Below are 18,346 nucleotides of genomic sequence, written 5' to 3'. Positions count from 1 at the left end.
AGAAATATAGAGACAAATGCTAGAAGAAACTGAAATTGGTTACTTCCAAGAATTAGAACTGGTGGATGAAAAAGAGACGGAACAATAGAACAATACACAGCTGTTTTTCAAGAAAAGCTTCGTAGTACTCTAATATTTTTAGCTATGTATAATATCACTGCAATAACTCTCTTTTAATTATATTACAGGAAATTTTTGTCATTGGTTCCAGTAGCACTCTTTCAGAGTCCCTAACTGACTTTCCTATAGGACCCCTCCAAGTTCAACTCATATCTCCCGTCAAGTACTGCCCCTAGGATAGGATTGCATGGAAGTATGTGTACAGTACTGCAAATGCCATTTCAACAGTATTTTCTGCATTCATTTACAATGTAAACTACCTCAAACCATGGTAAAAAGCTGCATCAACCACTGAAAGCATTTAAATGATAACTAAGCCAAGAAAGAAAAATTTGGCGGACTGAGGGCACCTTTTCTGTCCGGGTGGTGTCTAACAATGTAGGTGGTTTTATATTTACATTTTTTTCCCTTGGGGGGAGATTTTTCCTTGAACCAGCCCAAGCACATGGAACCACTCAGGCACCCATCAGGAAACTGAACTCGCCATCTGTTTCGCAGTAACCCTGGGGAGAACACTGGTTATGAATACTCTGGCAGCCCCGATTCCCAAATACTTTTGACTGAAGAAACACTAAACATTTTGAAACAGACTTCTTGGAGAACAGCACCACAGCCCCTCTGGCAGCTTTCATAATATTCCTCAATGGTTATTTTTGTTCCACCATCTAAAAACAACAGCATAGAGGGGGGAGGAGAACAGATAGGCTCCTCACGGGGCCAGAACACTTCTTTCAAATTGCTGAACGATCTAGCCACAGCTGTGCCCATTAGAAGCCTACACAACATGTGCAGGTTTGCCCAGGTTCATCACGTGATGAGGGATCAAGTGTATTTAGCCTCCTTAATGGAGACTTGCATTCTTTTGCAGGAAATGACTGAGAGGCACCGTTTTCTTCTTTTCCCCCCTCTCTGCATAGACAGGGGCCTTCGGGAGTGTCCCAGATCCTGAGTAAAACTCAATCCTGATAATTCTAGGGAAAAAACTATGGCAGTGGCACGTGGCAAAGCAATCCCATTGGAGGGGTCATGGATGACTTGGGCAGCTAGAGTGTCGCCTGCCCTGATGAGGCACGACTAATGGAAATGGTACTAGGATGGAAATCAGGACAGCTGGTTCATGATGCTACTCTGCACTCACTCACTGTGTAACATGATGTGGAGCTGTTCACATCGCTATAGCCCCCCATTTCCTCAGCTACAGAGACAATGACTGCCACCCCTTCCTCATGGCTAATCTGCAAGTATATTAGACGACTTGTGTAAGAACTTTATGTAAAGCTAACCACCCTCCCCACCTGCTAGTCCCATAACCAGCACAGTACCTTTCCTTTACTCCCTTTCTTATGACTCTTAGAAAGTCAGCCACCATCTACTCTGGAGGCCATCAGTTCACATGACCGAGGGACCAGGTAAGTGACATAAAGGAGTGAACCAGCCTGGGCACAGGGAAATATGGCCACCCAGAGATGGGGGCCACCATTTCTCAGCTCCTGAACTTGCCAGGTCTTTCAATCTTTTAAGAGAAGATGGAAACATGGAAATTGATGAGAAATCTTGGAATGTTGAAAGGTTAACCAACAATTTTTAAATGTTTGAAACATCTTGGGACCAAACCAAAGTCATCTGTGCATGAGCTGAGGGTTTTGAAACCCCCAAAACAGCCTCCGCATTTTTTATTTTTTTCAAGTAAAGATCATCAAGCCCTAAAACAAACAAACAAACAAACAAACAAAAACAAAAAACAGCACAGTATTAGTCCAGAGACTACATACTTGGAGCAAAGACCAGGGATCAAATGTTTCATCTGCAGGTAATTTGTTGTATGACCTTGAGCAGGTACATTTCTTATTCATTTGAACCCCAGTTCCCTCACCTGTGAAAGGGGGTAATTAAATATCCTCCATAAAGTTTTTGGAAGAAATAAATAAGACCGCAGATAATATATGAAAATCACCTCGTACATAATAGGCACTCAATAAGTGTGTCCTTTCCCCTCAAAGCCAACACGTTAATGGTATAGCTATGCGAGAACCCATAAACCTGTATCTCCTGAATCTGGCTTGGTTCTCTTGCCCACTGTACCCCAGTGTTTCCTTGCCTCTATAGCTCTCATTTTCAGAAATATGAGATATGATTTACCCTGGAACCTGAGCACAGCACTAGAACTTTAACACCTGCCTAAGGATTTACCTCTTTTTTCCATGAACAAGTCCATCCACGCTCTATAGTTCTCATTTTTTTCTCTTGAACAAAAGTGACAACCAGTGTGAAAGTAGACAATAAATCTGCATTATAGTCCCCTAAATCATAGTAGGCCCATCCATGAAACCCCAAGTACACCTGAGTCTGGGAACAGCCTCTGACTTGACATTCAATGCCTAAAGAATGTGTTGTAAAATGTAGGTTTCATTATTATTCCGATATGGTAAGGCCAACAGATCAAGAGATGATTGTCACTGAAAAGATGGTTTGTTACTCACAGTTCCCACGATGAGGGAGCAGGTCACACCATGCAGGGCCACACAGGGAAGCACCAGGGTCAGTCAGTAGGCAGAGGGAAGAAGAGGAAAAAGTAGGCAAGAGCCTTTATTGTGGTTTCTGCAGGTAGGAATGAGCAAGACGAGGGAAGCAGGCTTAGGATTGGCCCCTTGTGTAGAAACAAAAGAGCAGGTCAAGGTGCTTCAGAGAGGACAGGTTAATACACTCCTTGAGCCAAAAGCAGGATTAGACATGCTGCTAATAAAAAGAAAAACAAAGGGTTTTTTCTTTCCAGGTAAGCGCGATCCGTGGCTTTAGTCTCTAATATCCTCGGGACTCTTTCTGAGGCTAAATGAAACCCCACGCTTTCTGAATGCACAGAAATTTGAATGCACAGACTGCAATGGCACAGAGATGATTTTGCTTGAGGACATTGACCTTTATGAACCATTTCATCAGAATTCCTGGAGCATGAATCTGTTAGGCGTCCTCTGCCACTGTTCACGTGAAGAAGGACCCTTCTCTTCTGGCTCAAGTTCAAGACCTCGTTCTCAAGCATCTGAAATGGGGAAAACATATTCCAATCCACAGAGTTCTGAAACCTAGTTAGGGAAGAGTTACAGGAGACAACGAAAATAGCACTCAGGCAGCAGAAATCTCTAGAGAACACTGTTTTTCTTCTTGTGACTGACTGAAAAAACAATTATGTTTCTCAGTATTCCTCCGACTGAGGCTTGGATTCCGCACTAGATAACATTCAACTTGCTGGTCTGAGGTTCCTTGTCGTTCAACTAGATAATCAGAAAAGAATGTCTAGGCATACATCTACAAATCCATGCTCATGAGAAAAGCAAAATGCTTTTAAAACCAGCTTACCAGGGTTTTAAAGACTGGACAACATGTTACTATTTAAGAAAACAATATTTTTATTTGCAAGAAATAGAAATACAAAAGCATAACAATTTCAGTTCATTTTCCCCCCAAACTAAGTACAGTTACAAAGCATTTATTTACTTATTTATTTTTGGTATTTACTCAGCAATAATAAAGAATAAAAGCCATAAAAAAAAAAAAAAAAACCCAGCACAATACAATAGATAATAGACTCACAATATATTTAGACTTAAACATTACTGGTCTATACAACCTGTTACAAAAGAAAGGAAAGCCCAGCTGTCAGCAGAGACATTGAAGATCATGCTGGTTATGTAGCCCAGGTCTGCTCAGCATTGTTTAAAAAAAGGTCACTCACAATTTGTCAATGAGTGCTGGTGTTTTCCATAGAATCATAAAGCGTTTTATCCAAAAGAGAGATTTTTCTAAGCAGTGTAGGCCTTGGGTCCATGGTGCCAAAAGTTCATGTTCTCCCCCAGCTGGTGAGCAAAGGATGAGAGCAGAAAAATGGAGCTAAAACCCCTGACTTTTCTTTTCCGGGATGTACAGCCTGCTCGCTGGAACTCACAGAAGACTGGGTGAAATGACAAGAGATGAACATCTGGAGGTCATTTCCAGCACGAGGCAAAGAGCTGAGCATTGCATGGCTGGGCCAGCATGAGAGCAGGCAGTGTGTTTCCTGTCCGGAGAACTTAAGAGTTTACGCTGTTCTCAGAGAGGAATTAGCTTCACCTACTCCACAAATTGTTCCTCTTCCCATATCACTTAGCTGTTTACCCCTCTCAGAGTGATGAGTTGTCCTTGTTTTCTCTATCTATAAAATTAAAAGACTTAACACGTACTTGGCACAGCACCCAGGATTTAGTAAGTGCTCGAAACCATTTTTCCCCTTCCTTCTCGAAACCAAGACAAAATAAAGCATTCCTGAATTTTATGTCGCCCCAAATGGCAAAAGGAAACAACACCTGGATTTTCTCCTGTGGTAAGTGCTGACCCTTTGGCCACGTAGGCATTTAGCATTAATCCCCAAATGGGCCAGTTTCCTTTGCACAGAGAGAATGTTCTGCTCTGAGGACTTATATCTTTAATCCTGGCTGGCCATTTTTTGATGTGATTACACCTCTACAAAATAGGATCTTCCTAATGGACGTAACTCTGTTTTTTTTCTCCTGACGTACAAATCTGATCCTTGCTCACTTTTAGGAAACCATTTTTGAGCCTTTAGAAAAAGTTATTTCTCTCACACCCACTTCACTCTAATACTACAAAGCTACGCATAAAATATCCCAGGGACAAAGGGTCCTCGGGCATCCCGGATTCATATAAAAGGCACATGTAAGGCACAAACGGATGTCTAAGACAAGGGAGAAGTGAGTGTGTATGTGTGTGAGTGTGTGTGAGTGTGTGTGTGAGTGTGTGTGTGTGTGCGAAAGAGAGAGGGAGAGAGACCCAGCACTTATGTCTTTTGAAGACCTATTGATTAATATTTCCTTAGCCCCCTTATTCCCCAGAGCCTCGTGCAGCACGCTTCCTCAGGAATGAATGAATGAATGAATGAACGAACGAACGAACGAACGCACGCACAGAGAAGCTGAAATCTATCTCTGGCTCCATCACAGGCCTCATTTTACAGCCCCCTGCTCTCGCTTCTAACTGCCCTCCCAGAGGGGCTTATCCTATCACATGTCTCCTAATTGTCTCAGCTAAAAAGGATTCAAACAAAAGGACTCTCTCTGGGCTGCTGCCTGCTAATGGTTCCACGAGTCCTGCCTGCACTGCCAGCAGGCAGGCTGGTGTCTTTAGTAAGGGTTTCTCAAAGACTGGACTCCAAGAACAAAATGAGTTGCTCAGGGCAGATGAGAGGGAGGCTGAAAGCCTTTTCCTCCATCTGCGATGTCCGTCTTAGCAAGGGCAGCACGGATGGCCCATCTCCTCAGCGGGATGTCCTCCTGTGTGCACCCTGCCCTAGTACTCATCTCACGGGACAGGTGTGTGCAGAGGTGCTAGCCCAGAGAGGCCTCGGACTCGGTTATTGTGGTTTTGCTTGGTCTGAGGACATGGGACGAAGGAGCCATGACGTGCTGAAATTTTTAATAGAACACTCATGACAAAAATCCTGGACACTGACTCAGTGCCAGAATAAAGACAAATCATGTCCAGCCCATGGGCACACGAGAGTCCCCGCCCTCTCTGTTGGTGGTCAGGCTAAACCAAGGGATTTAGGAATTAAAAAGGCAGGGTATTTATAGTTGGTTTCTAAATAAGTTGAGCTAAAAGCTGCTTGCGCAATCCTCAAATTAGGTCTCCAAATCAAAATCATTTATATGTATATACAAGAAAAAGGTCATCTTGTTTTGCCCATTCTGGTGTCAAACCTCATCCCTGCCCCTTTTGCCCTAAAGGAGAAACCTAGTTCATCTGTCAGATTTTTATATAACATTCTCTTTATGTGAGCAACGCTCCAGAGTCCTAACACTTCACAGGAACTCGCTCCTAAAACTGGCACTGAGGACTTTCATTTTCAGTATCCATTTCTAAGTGCAAAGTCGAGAGCTGTGAAAAGAACCACGCTGGGGGCTCTGGGTTACTCAGGTCTCATCCAGTAAAAAAAGTACTTGTTCTCTGAATTTTTACAAGACGGCTCCCTTACTTGGGTAATCAAAGAAAGGGAAGAGGGAACCTTGTTTGCATGATGAAAAATATAATTAATATCTTTATAGTTCACATAGTTATTCTCTTGGTTGCACTAACAGTCTCGTAGTTTTCAAAACTAAAATTCGGAAGCCAACGCCTGCCACTATTTGAAATCGTCAGGTCCAACCAAGTATCACTGACTAGTCGGTGGGACTATACTGCAGGGGGAACAGAACCACTGATACTCTGGGCTTATCCCTGGGACAGAAACCATGCACGCATCCACTATTTGGAACCCATCCGCTATTACACAACCCTTCGGAGTCCTCTTGACCCCATTACATCTTCCTAAAGGGATAACTTCAGCTTCCTCTCCTCGCCCAGGCAGGGCGTGGGGGGCAGAGGGTTTTCTCAACACAGCAGCAATATTGGTTCTTGGAACCCCTTTACCATGGCCATGTGGACTCTCAGTCCGATGTCTCGTATCTCTAGATACAGACTCAGTTCTGGCACAGTGGTTTCCCAGAGAAGACGAAACCCTGCTGCTGTTTGGCGGTCTAGAGAGAGAGACATCAAGCAAGGATCATCGATCATCGGTAGGGGAGAAAAAATCCTCAAGGCACAGAGGATGGGGGCTATTAGTTTGCTGCCCTTTCCATTCTCCCTCCTCATTCAGAAGAGCAGGTTATCCATCTGGCTAATGCAGGAACCTTAAACACTAGTTCTGGTGTGGCTAGGGGCCAGGCTGACCCTGAGCCTGGCCATTCTCCCCTTCTGCCCTTAAATCCAAAAACTTCCTTTTCGCATCGTCCGAATACTACTTGAGTTAACTCTATCGCTTTGCCCTCTTAGGCCCTCATAGTCTGCCTGTGCCTGATAATTACATGACATTTTAAACAGAGGGGTGGGTCAGCAGTGGCCCATGGTTACTAGACACCAGCTGGGGCCAGGAGGATGTAGAGCAGAAGAGAAGGAGAGAAGGGAGCAGAGAGAAGCAGGAGTGGGGCACAAGCCAGCAACTCCTGTCCCTGCACAGCCCAGATGGTCTCAATGCTCCCTGGCCAATGTGAGGGGCAGTGAAGATGGTCAGGGCTACCAGGACCACTGTGGGCCCCATCCAGCCTTCACACACTGCTGACAAAATGAACTTGGCCTTCTCCCAGTCTGGAAGTCTCTCCATCACAGTGGGGAGAGGAAAGAATCCCTAACAGGGAGCCCCCAAGTTACCTGGGCACACAAAACACAGATGTGACTATGGCGTATGACAGCAAATGTTAATGACACCAAATCCTGTTTCTGATATGGAATGCAAGGGCCAGGTGTGGGCTTAATCCCTCTTAAGTACAGGTTCCAATGACAATGTACAAGACAGAGAGAGAGAGAGAGAGAGAGAGGAGTTAAAGCTAAAGGCCTTTTAGCTAGTACTAAAAATAAAACACAAAATGTGAGTAAATTTCCTATACAAAATCTTTTACAAGCTAGGGAAAATCCTTAAGCGGGATCTTGTACACTATACAATAAAAAGGCAATTTCCATTTCCTAACTACGAAAAAGGAAAGAATTTTTTTAACCTACAAAAGTTACTTTAATCATTAACAAAAAAAATAAAGTAGGTTGGGGGTTAGGTTATGTCTCTTTGGGTGAGCTGCAAAGTAACCAAACTTGACTATAGAAGGTAATGGATACACAAATGTCACCTACTCCAACCCCAGGAACAGACCTCAGGCCCACCCCCTGTGCTGAGGCAGAAGAGGAGGGTAAAGCGAGGTGGGGGGGAGGAGAGGGAGGGGTCGGGCGCAGGTGTGGGGAGACAAGCCAGCAAGGCCGTCCAAAATGTCTGTTGTCAGGGACAGAGCTTCCTTCTCTGTTATGACAGGACGGAGAGAACCACCCGCCTGAGCAAGGCATCACTCCGTCTTCCCCTCTGAGTTCATTCTATAGAAGAACACATGCTTATGGGGATTTCCCAACTATAACGATAGGCTTCCAGGAAGAAAGAAGAAGCAGCAAAGGAAATGAAACAGGTTGGGAGGATTGGGGATCCCAGAAGCCTAGGCTGTCCTCCCAGTGCCGAAGGCCAGCAGGAGACTTTGGTGTCTTGGAGGGAGGCGTCAGACCTCTTCAGTGTGGTTGCGAGTGGGAAGCCTCAGCAAGCTAATAAATACTATTTACAAATGGGGAGGAGAAGCCGGGGAGGCGGAACTATGGGCATGTGGGGGCACTGGTTATGGAGAAGTCCTACAAGCAACGAGATGGGACAGGTTTGCCTGGAGTAGAGAAGCCTGATTCCTTCAGGCATTGCACTTGCGGCCTGAGAATATGAAGGGGGTGCCCTCACTCCAGTGCCGGAGGACAATCAGTGAGGGCTTGAGGACTTGGACAGAGCAGAGGGGCAGGGGGGCTCACTGGACACCCCGGGACTCCCGGGGCTGACATCGCAGGATACACTGGAGACCCAGGCTAAGGAAGGCAGAACACCAGTCAGTGCTTTGCCAGATCCCAACGGGCATCCTGGTATTTCTGTAGTTAGGAGTCTGGGGTCTCAAATGAACACGAGTCATCACTTCTTCAAAGAGGTGGTGACACCTCCCAGGTGAGAATCAGGCAGTATCTTTTTGGCACTATCTGTAGGAACAAGCCTGCTTGTCCCACCTGACCCTAAAATAATTTCCCATGGCAGTAAGCGAGAGGGAGGGGATCCCTTCTGCAGGGAGGGACATGGGACTGGAGGGAAAGGTGCTCTCTCACCACAGGTGGAAATCCCAGGCCGGCCTCCCATCCAAAGCCACCACTGCTCTCCAAGTCTTCATCCAGATGGGACAGGGAAAAGGAAAAGCTTATGGCAAAGGTGGTTTGGGGACGTACGAGTTGAGTGAAGAGAAAAGAGCAGAGTGAAGGGAGCGCCTCTTTAGAAGGTGGCGTTCACTCTTCTGTCGAGTTCTACAACTTTTAGTGTTTCATTCCCCTCCAGTTTGGCGCTGACCCTGTGAAGGCATTGAAAGGAAAAAGAAGTCTTAACCACCAACTGTCACCTACAATTCTCACACGTGGCAGTACGACACAGTCATTCCTTGATTGCAACCTTGCAGGCTGGCCCAGGAATGGTTCTCATCCCTTCCCACTGAGTAACAATTCTGTCACCTAAGTACCCCGCAACTAGCCTACCCACATAGCCACTTTCCTACTTTAACCCCACCCAAGAAGAGACATCCCAGCCCAGACGACAGACATGGCAGTTTGATACCTATTTGTCATACATTGCTTTAAATTACTGTATTTATTCAGGATGGTTAGCACTATGTTAGACCCTGGGAAGTAGAAAATAAAACAACAAAGCATGACCCCTGGTCTAGAATAGCTAATAATCCAAAAAAAAGAACACCGCCCTCCACCAAAAAAAAAAAAAAACTTGAAATAACAATAGATATATAACAGAAAATAAATACGTTATTACATTGTATAAAGCCTAGAGAGTCTCCAGGCATTTGAAGGAGGAATATACGGGTTTTGGTTGATCCAGGAGACATCCCAGAATCAGTGAGATTTCAATAGGGCCGTGAATAGCTGAGCTGAGAAGAGAGACGACTCATGTCATGAGCCAAGGAATCAAGCAGTGACAGCCCCACAATTTCTCTATAATGGGAATAATAATAATGTCTAACCTCTTACAGTTTTTAAAGGGATTTGCATATCATATTCGCATAGTACTTAAAATAGTACGTTAGTGCATGTTAAATATGCACGTATAATGTAGACATGTAGAAGTAGATGCAACTACAAACCTTCCCCGCTGCATGAGAGGAAGAAAGCTGAAGAAGTGGAGACAGAATCTCTCCCACTTGCACTGGAATAGCATTATTTCTGGGAGGCCCAGGGGCAGAGTTCAGCTACATCAGCAGCCACTCCGTACCGCACAGAAGCAGGAGTGTGAATGCAGATAGAGCCTCCTTCGCCTGCTGTCTGGCCTGCCCAGGTACCTCTCCAAGTATAATAACAATACCTGGCAGCCATGTTATGTTCAATATGGAAACACGCATAGGGCCACTCAAACGATGTCCCTCAATATAAATACATAATTATATAATGATATTAATGCACGTTTATTTACATATAAATCATAAATCTACAACTCGACATGTGGCATAACATACACGGATCTATAGCTGAGAGGAAGCTGGAGAAGGTGTCTGGAGGCTGCGTGCACACAGCACACATAGCGCTGTGACTGGGCTCTGTGTTTACTGACGTGGCTTTGAGGGGAAGTTGAAGAGTGTGAAGAAGGGATTCCAGCCCTTCCTCTCCTTCCTGGAGCCACCACTGCCAGCTCCCCAGTGACACAGACATGGAAGGGTCTTTTCCCCATCTCTGCTAAGGGCAGCTGTTGGGTAAGAATAGACTCTCCGGAGTCCCAGGTCCTGGAAGAGCTGAGGGCCTGGACTAGACCTATGCAGGAATCTACGCCTGGCAGCCGGGTTGCTTTTGCTGACTCACTACCCATCGTCAGTGCATTAGCATGGAATCTGTGCCCATTTCACTCACAAGTGCTGCTGCAGCTCCAACAGCACTGACTTCTCCAGGCTGGTCTCATTTGAGAGAATGAAATGGGGAAGCTCCACGTCCGGCCTGGACTCCAGCCCTGACGCCCTGAGCAGCGAGGAACCTCGGTCCCAGCGCCCAAGTTCCCCGGCCGGGGTGGGGCTGGACGGCTCCTCCAGCGGAGACTGCTCCTCATAGATCAGCAGGTTCCTGGATCTCACTGAGGACAGAGCAAAGGAGCATGCATTAGGGTGAGAGCACAGGGACACACAGCATGTCCCCTCACTCGATGCCCAGGGATGGGGGCATATGACATGTGCGTTCTTGTGGCCGGGGACTAAGAAGACCGACTGGAGTTGGCTTTCTATAAAGGCTTCAGGGTTTCAGACTTTTGTGCACTGGAAAGATTATACCAACTATTCAGTGTTGGAAGAACAACAGAAAAGCAAATAAACACGAAACAAACTGCCACCCCCGCTGTTTGGAAAATAAAACTCCCCTCCTTGCCCACCCCAGATCATCCCGGGGAAACACTGCATGGAGAATGGGCATCAAACACTCGGAGATGTCCAGGCCCAGCTAAACTAAGCATTCCCACAGAGTAGGCCTTGCGTGGCGAGAAGGTGCAAGGGCAAGAAACTGCATTTTCATATAGAGACTGGAGTGAAGACACAAAGCCAAAGCCATAAATCAAATGACAGCAGGGACAATCTCTTTTGTTTTATAGGATATTACATCACTGGATGGCTCTGGAGCAATTTTCCACAACATAGAAACTATGCTGTCAAATTTAGAGACATAGTCCTTTAGGGAAAAAAGAATTTCCCAAGAAACCACGGAAATTATTTGGTTGCAATACTCGCATTCCTGTCATACACCTGGCAGGGCTACACCTGCCTGACGAAGACCACAGACCTTTCAGAACGGCAAAAGTGTGCCTCATCCAAACCCAATACCCCCAATTCTACACTTGGTGTTTTAGGGGATATAAATATTAGTGCGTGGATTATGATCTCTGCATGCCACCTCTTATTTCCTACATACTTAAAAGAGATCAATGACCTAAGTGAGATTATCACATACTTCCCATCTAACAGCTGAGTCTCCAAATTCTCTCAATCTTGGGTATGTTTTGTAAAACAGACTGATTCTTTAACTTCATTTTATAAACTCTTACTACGGTACACATGAGTCTACTGCATGGAGGCAGAAACACAGGAACGCCCTTAAAATGTGATGAAAGTTTGCAAACTGTGATCTGTCGAGCTCTAGAGAATTCCCAGTGGGTGAGGGGCGCAAGGGGACACCCAGCAGCCTGCACACCAGATGCCCCCGTCCCCCTTCCCTCCCTTCAATGGAGAAGCTATACTTTTACCACTTTTTAAATATCAGACTTTCACATAAGACCCCCTTCAGAAAGCTGAGCTTTCACAAAGCTCCAGAGAAATGAAACAAGACACTTCCCCAGTTGCTGATTGCAATCTTACCAACGGATGCGGTGTACGGCTCTGGCATGGAATGCTGGCTGGGCAGAGCCATCTTGGTGGCAGAAGGATAGGGCCCATAGCCCTGAAAGAAGCTTCCAAATGCCACGGCAAAGCATAACACAACGACCTATAGGGGGAGGGGAAAACACGGGGAGCTGTCAATTCCAAGATCCACAGAGCAAACCTTTAGACCAGCCGCACCCGAGAGACCCAGGGAGACAGACTCCCCTCCATCAGGCCAGCAGGCTGTACCCACAGGTCAATCACGGTAACATCCGAGCCGAGAGATAGCCTTGGGTGTGGCTCCTCTAACCTCACAGCACTTGGACGTGGCAAGTCGGGGGAGACCGGAGATTGGGGAGTGGGTTGGGGCAGTTCTGGAGCTGTCCCTTCAGGAAACTCACCATGAGGCAGGTGCCGGTCTGTGTGCCGGCCAACTTGCAGGTGCGAGAAACCTTGCCCATCACCAAAGTCTGAAGCTTCTGCAGTTGCTGGAGGAGAGTTCTGCAAACGTAAGGAATGGAAACCATGAAGGGCATCTGAGAGATGAGACCATGCTTGTGGGTGATGTCTGGTCCTGAGCTCCAGGACATGTGCCTGAATTTGAACAGAGATCCGAGGGAAAGTTCCCTTAGGAAGAAGATGGGGACACCCGTGCCTTGCAGCGCCCATGCTGCAGAGCTTTCTGGGGCTCAGAAACGGCCAGCTTCACAGCTTGTCCAGTTCTTGTGCTGTTCTGAATAACAGGTGAATACCCCCAAATTATCCCTGACTTGTCAAGACTCATGTCAGCCATTGGCAAAAAAAAAAAAGCAAAAAGACCATTCTGACTGCTGGTGACGGTAATACAAGGAGAATTCATTTACCCAACAGAAGAAAAACATTGATGAAGACGCAAGAAAGAAGAAAAGCAAAGAGAAGAGGAAACTGCCCTGCAGAGAACAGTAAAGGAGTCGCCAGAGGTGGTGGCCGTGATTGGAAATGACAACGCTATTGCTGAGCTGCAGTCTCTCAGACAGCAGGCTTCAAGACAGAGACAGAAAGAGGAACAAGAAGGGCAGGGAAGCAAACAGCTGTGGGCACCTCAAGCCCGTGGTCCCTGAAGGCTCATAGCACCTCCACCTCCAGAAACGAAGCCAAAACATAAACGAGCAGAGAAGGCTGATCAGCTGGACACAGGCTCAGAGGCAGGACTTCGGAAACCATCCTCTGGTACAGACTCTGGTCTTCCTTCAGGAAGAGACAGAGAGCAAGAGTCAAAAAGAGCTGTTCTAGCCCTGAATCCAGACAACTGTGCACACCCTTAAAAGGGAAGGGTTTGGGACGACAACAGGATAGTCTGCTCTGTGTGCCATCAGGTCACAGAAAGAACAGATGGTGAAAATCATTGCAAATCCTGCGAGCCATAGAAAAGGACCTCACAACACCTGAATTAGCAGCCCTGGGATGTATTCTGAGAGAGCAGAGTAGAGCTGAAACTCCCCCTCCCCTCATCCCTTCTCTCCAAGCCCAATGCACGATGCACAGTGGACTTTCCGTGCACATGCTTCTCCTTGAGTCTCAAAACCTTTCAGAAAAATTCATGCTGTGACGTAACATCAGAAAGCCAACAAGCCCCTTGGAAAACATCAGCCAATCACTCGTGTGCAGAATTCTGGACTCTCCTAGGTAACTTGCCTCTCACCACCGTCTATTGCCTGAATAGACTTTCTCAAGTGTTACAAGGAAAAGCAGCTTGTCCCAGGGGTTGCAGCATCTCCCAGGCAAGTGCCAGTGAAGAATTCTCCTGGGATTAAGCCAATTAAGGACAGGTCAGCCATAGAGTGACATCGCTTTGAGCAGTTAACTGGGTAAGAGTGGGGGCAGAATGGAAGCCGCCTCCGGCACATACCATGGAAGCTTTCTGAACCCCAAATCCCTGTGTGGTCCCATCTACACCTCATTTTTACCGTGGGTGGTGATTTTAACTTAAGCAAAACAAAATCATTCATCCCATTAACTAACATCGTTAATTTAAATCCTATTAATATGGAGGTCTTTTTATAATAGTACTTAGTTGTACAATTTTTGTTTTATATGGTTATCTAGAAGTATGATCCCAGGTAGTTTAGACCTAGTTCGTGTGCATGTATATTCAAGCGACACAGTCTTTAAAGGAGTTCTGTGCATGACTCAACGCTTAGAAATACTGATTGCATGATCCCTTTAAATTCTACTGGAAGAAATCCTGCCATTTGCAACAACATGGCTGGACCTTGAAGACATTATGCTAAGTGAAGTAAGTCACAGAGAAAGATTACCATATGCTATCACTTATATGTGGAATCTAAAAAAAAAAAAAAAAATTAAACTCATAGAAAGTTGAAAAGTGAAAAGTGGTTGTCAGGGGTAGGGGGTTGGAGGAAATAGGAGAGGTTGGTAAAATGGTACAAGCTTTCAGTTACAAGATGAGCAAGTACTGAGGCTCTGATGCAAAACATGGTGACTCTAGCTGATAACACTGTATTGTATAACTGACATTTCCTAAGAGAGTAAAGCTTAAATGTTCTCACCAAAATATTAGCAATAAAAATGGTAAGTACGTGAGATGCTGCATGTGTTAAAGAACTCAATGTGGGAATTACGTTCACAATGTATATCGACTCACCACATTGTACACTTTAAATATCTTATAATTTTATTTGTCAACTGTACCTCAATAAGGCTGGGAAAAAAGAAAAACATTGCAACTAAATGATCATAAGATGCAGCAAGGTTTTTTTTTCTCCTCATCACACTTGTTCTCTCTTCTCCCAGCACCTCCCAAAGGCACTCCATTCTTACTCACTAACGGCCGCCTTTTCAAAACTGAGAGCTAAGTGACCGACCGTACCGCCCACTTCCCGGGTGAGCACTCAAGCCCACAGAGCTGAGATGGGGCTGCCAAGAGCACACATTTTATTGACCACCATCTGTAATGCCAGCCCCAAAGCCCCCGCTCCGTTCTCCCTGCTGTTTTCTAGAAGTCCTGGGGCAGACACACAGGTGAGCCCACAGGTAAGACCTGAGTTTTGGCTATGTGGCACAAACTCTTTTCTGCTGTATTCTGGCTACCTCCTGTGGCACCAGGTAATAAGGCCTTTGTTGCCAGCTAAACGATGGAAAGGGGCCTCCCTGTGTGTTTCCTGGCTTGCCTGCTGAAAAGCCACATTGGTGAGTGATGGCTGCCACTTTTACGGAGCACCTCAGCTCCTCCTGGGCGTTCCTGCTGCCTGCCCTAGCAGCTGAGGTGCTGAAGGTCAGCTGTGCTCCGGCGGGGCACGTTCCCCATCCACACTTCCCTTAGACAGCGGCTGCCCAGATGTTACCAAGGCCATTTCCTTTTGCTCCAAAGTCTTCAGGTGTTTTGAAGGTGAAACCACCATTTCCATTTTTACCAACAGTCCCTCTTTACCCACAACCTTCCCATACACCCTCTTTCTGTCCATTCCCTGTTCTTGCCCAGTCTTGATAGCATGAACCACTGAGAAAACCAAGTCTATACAATGCTCGGACTCACACTTCCCTTCTAATTTCTGGTAAAGAATGGTAGGCCTGGAGGGCCCTCCCCTGGAATGAAGAACCTCCCAGAAGCCCCCCGGTGCCTCCTAGAAGCAGACCTCCAACAGGCCAGGTAAACCCAGACCCCAATGGTAGGATGCCTTAGGCTCAAGTGGGCACCCCCAGCTACAGGTGCCAAGTGCTATAAGTGTGAAAGAAGGATCATTTCCATCTGGCTTGGCACGCGGAGAAGGCTCGTGTTCACTGGTTGCGTGGCACTTTGCTTGGCATTCATCAGCACATCCTCTCCAAACTCAAAGATAATTATATCCTGAATCCACGGCAAATGAAAATGGTTGTTTAGTGGTCCCTGATTTCTCACAGTTTATAATCCAACTCTTTAAGATGAGCAAACATAGAGTTTAAAATAGATTTCTGAGTTTGAAATTTTGGTGGAAAGCAACAGTGATGGGTCACATGCTGTTCGCTGCGGCTTCTCTTTCTCTGATTAGTGAAGGCGGACGGAACTGACGGTGGAAATGATGATATTGAAGGCTTTCGTCAGTCCGCAATGGGGAGTGACCTCACCTGAAGAAAGCGGGTTGGCTCACCCATCCCAAAATTCTAGATATATATCTATGGTCCAATAAAGTTTAGGAAATTCATATACATTCATTCAACAGAAACACTCATTTTTATCATAAAGGAAGAACAATGACAGGGATTGAGTGCGCACTGATTGAGTTCTAGGAACTTCATACCCTGACATGCTAATTGCCTCAAAGATGTATAACTAGGAAATTGAAGACCTAAGATGCAAACCAAAACCTGATTCCATAGCTTGTGAGCCTTCCAACACAATACAACATGGTGCCCTAATCGATAACCTAATAAAATTACTATCCAAAATACTTATTAGTCAAGGAGATAGTTCTTAAATCCAGTGACATTAATATATCAACAACAGCCAAACAAAGCAATATGCCCATCATTAGATACGAAAAGGTTACCATCAACAGATGGAAGCGCCATAATAAAACCCAGTCCGATGGCAGTCAGACACATACTAACAAAGTTTCAGTGATAACGATGCAAAAAAAAAACAAAACAGAAGAAAAACTGAACCAAGACACAGGAACCTTTTGTGGCCCATCTCCAGATACACCAAGATAAGAGCAAGTGACAGATAAAAGAAATCAGGGGTGCTCTTTGCCCTACTTCTGGTGTCAGGAAGTCACGCCTGGGCTTTGTTTAGGGAGATGTGAACGAGAAGGCACATCCCCTGTCAGACACAAAAGAGCTGATGAGATGGCTTTCGCATTGCTAAGCAGGTCCACGGTCACTGGAACAGTGAGACATAGTCTCCCAGGGCAGAGAAACCTGAGTTTGAATCTTGGTGCTACGGCTCTATGCCTTTTATCAAGTTACTACTATGTCCTCAGTTTAGGCAGCTGATCAAAGGGAATTCCCTTGATCTCATCAGCTAACAGAATAATGAGAGAATCCCCTTGTGTGGTACCCTGGGTGTGCTGAAGCAAATATTCCTTTGAAGAGTGCTTATTATCTCTTTCCACTGGTGACAGATGAGGCCAGGCCTCTTCATGGGTAAGCCTGGGACCTCATAACCGATATGTTGGTCTCAGATGATGTGGTCCTCTCTCTGATGCCACTGGGACAGATGCCATAGCAGCAATGACAGCATGGATGACAGCTGTTACCCTGCTTGCATAGAAGGCTGGCTGGAGAAAAGGCAGCCACCCAGATGAAATGAAAGAACTATTTTAAAACCAAAGCTATAAAAAGCCAACCATAAGACAGACCCAAAAGTGCATTCAAAGCTCAATATATCACAGTATTCTACATCATTAGTGATTGTGGCTAATTATGGCTTAATGAATTCTTGGGCTTCCAGGAGCAAGGTCTTAATTTAGAGAAAGGAGGACTCTTACAAATGTTTATCTGGGCCAAGAGATTTTTCACAACTTGTTAAATCGGAGTGTCCAACACTCAACTGAAAATGTGGATTCTGTCCTGTGGTGAGATGTAAAAATAAACTTCGTGGCTGTCCTCATGCAGTTCCTTGCAAAAGAGCAGTCGGAAGAAGCTGCCAGCCTTGCCCAAAATAAAGCATCATCCTGCATCTTGGGAGGCGTATCAAAGGCAATTGGGCAAAACATTCCAAAGTAGCCGAGAGTGTGAGACACAATCTTATAATAACTGGGAAATGCATCAACACACCCATGTTTTGTCTTTGGTTTAATTTTGTCTTCTTCTGTTGCCTTCATTTACGAGACACACACACACACACAGAACAGTCATACAGTTATTACATGTTATACGTTGAAAACGCAAGTACCTAATTTCCCACTGGAGTCAGAAACCAGAACTCGGAAAAAGAAGAAACTGGTGGTGGCCAGTTACTTGCTGTGCTGGGAGCTTCAGACCACGTCCTCTCTATAGACACATTTCCTGATGAATCTTGTAACACATCTTAGAAATAAAACTTGCCAGGCTATGGTGTGTGTGTGCACGTATGTGTGTGTATATAAACTCCTCTCCGGGTAAGACGAGGAAGCTTTTTCCACATCCTTACGGAAGTATGCAGAGTACTATTTTCCAAATTCCAAATCATGAACCATTAGAGGGTTGTGACTACTGGGTTGTGACTGGTATATTTT

At 45.6% G+C, this 18,346-nt stretch overlaps 1 protein-coding gene across 4 annotated transcripts in view; it reads right to left on the bottom strand.

Annotated features, from left to right (window-relative positions):
• Window positions 1–3,500: 3,500 nt before the first annotated feature.
• The window catches only part of CREB3L2 (cAMP responsive element binding protein 3 like 2), a 205,512-nt gene continuing 190,666 nt past the window's right edge, over window positions 3,501–18,346 (bottom strand). For all 4 annotated transcript variants that reach the window (XM_019750571.3, XM_019750558.3, XM_019750577.3 and 1 more), the window contains 4 exons: window positions 12,554–12,653; window positions 12,150–12,276; window positions 10,666–10,882; window positions 3,501–9,110 (listed from right to left, as the gene is read on the bottom strand). In XM_019750571.3, coding sequence (XP_019606130.1) covers window positions 9,035–9,110; window positions 10,666–10,882; window positions 12,150–12,276; window positions 12,554–12,653 — 520 coding nt within the window. In that variant the 3' untranslated portion in view covers window positions 3,501–9,034. The remainder of the gene's footprint in view (window positions 9,111–10,665; window positions 10,883–12,149; window positions 12,277–12,553; window positions 12,654–18,346) is intronic.

This window comes from Rhinolophus sinicus, chromosome 8 (genome assembly GCF_057876585.1).
Source record: "Rhinolophus sinicus isolate RSI-liver-muscle chromosome 8, RSI-T2T, whole genome shotgun sequence".
Lineage (NCBI taxonomy): Eukaryota > Metazoa > Chordata > Mammalia > Chiroptera > Rhinolophidae > Rhinolophus > Rhinolophus sinicus.
The sequence above is the reverse complement of the archived record's forward strand: the minus strand, read 5'-3'. Positions and strand labels throughout refer to the sequence as shown.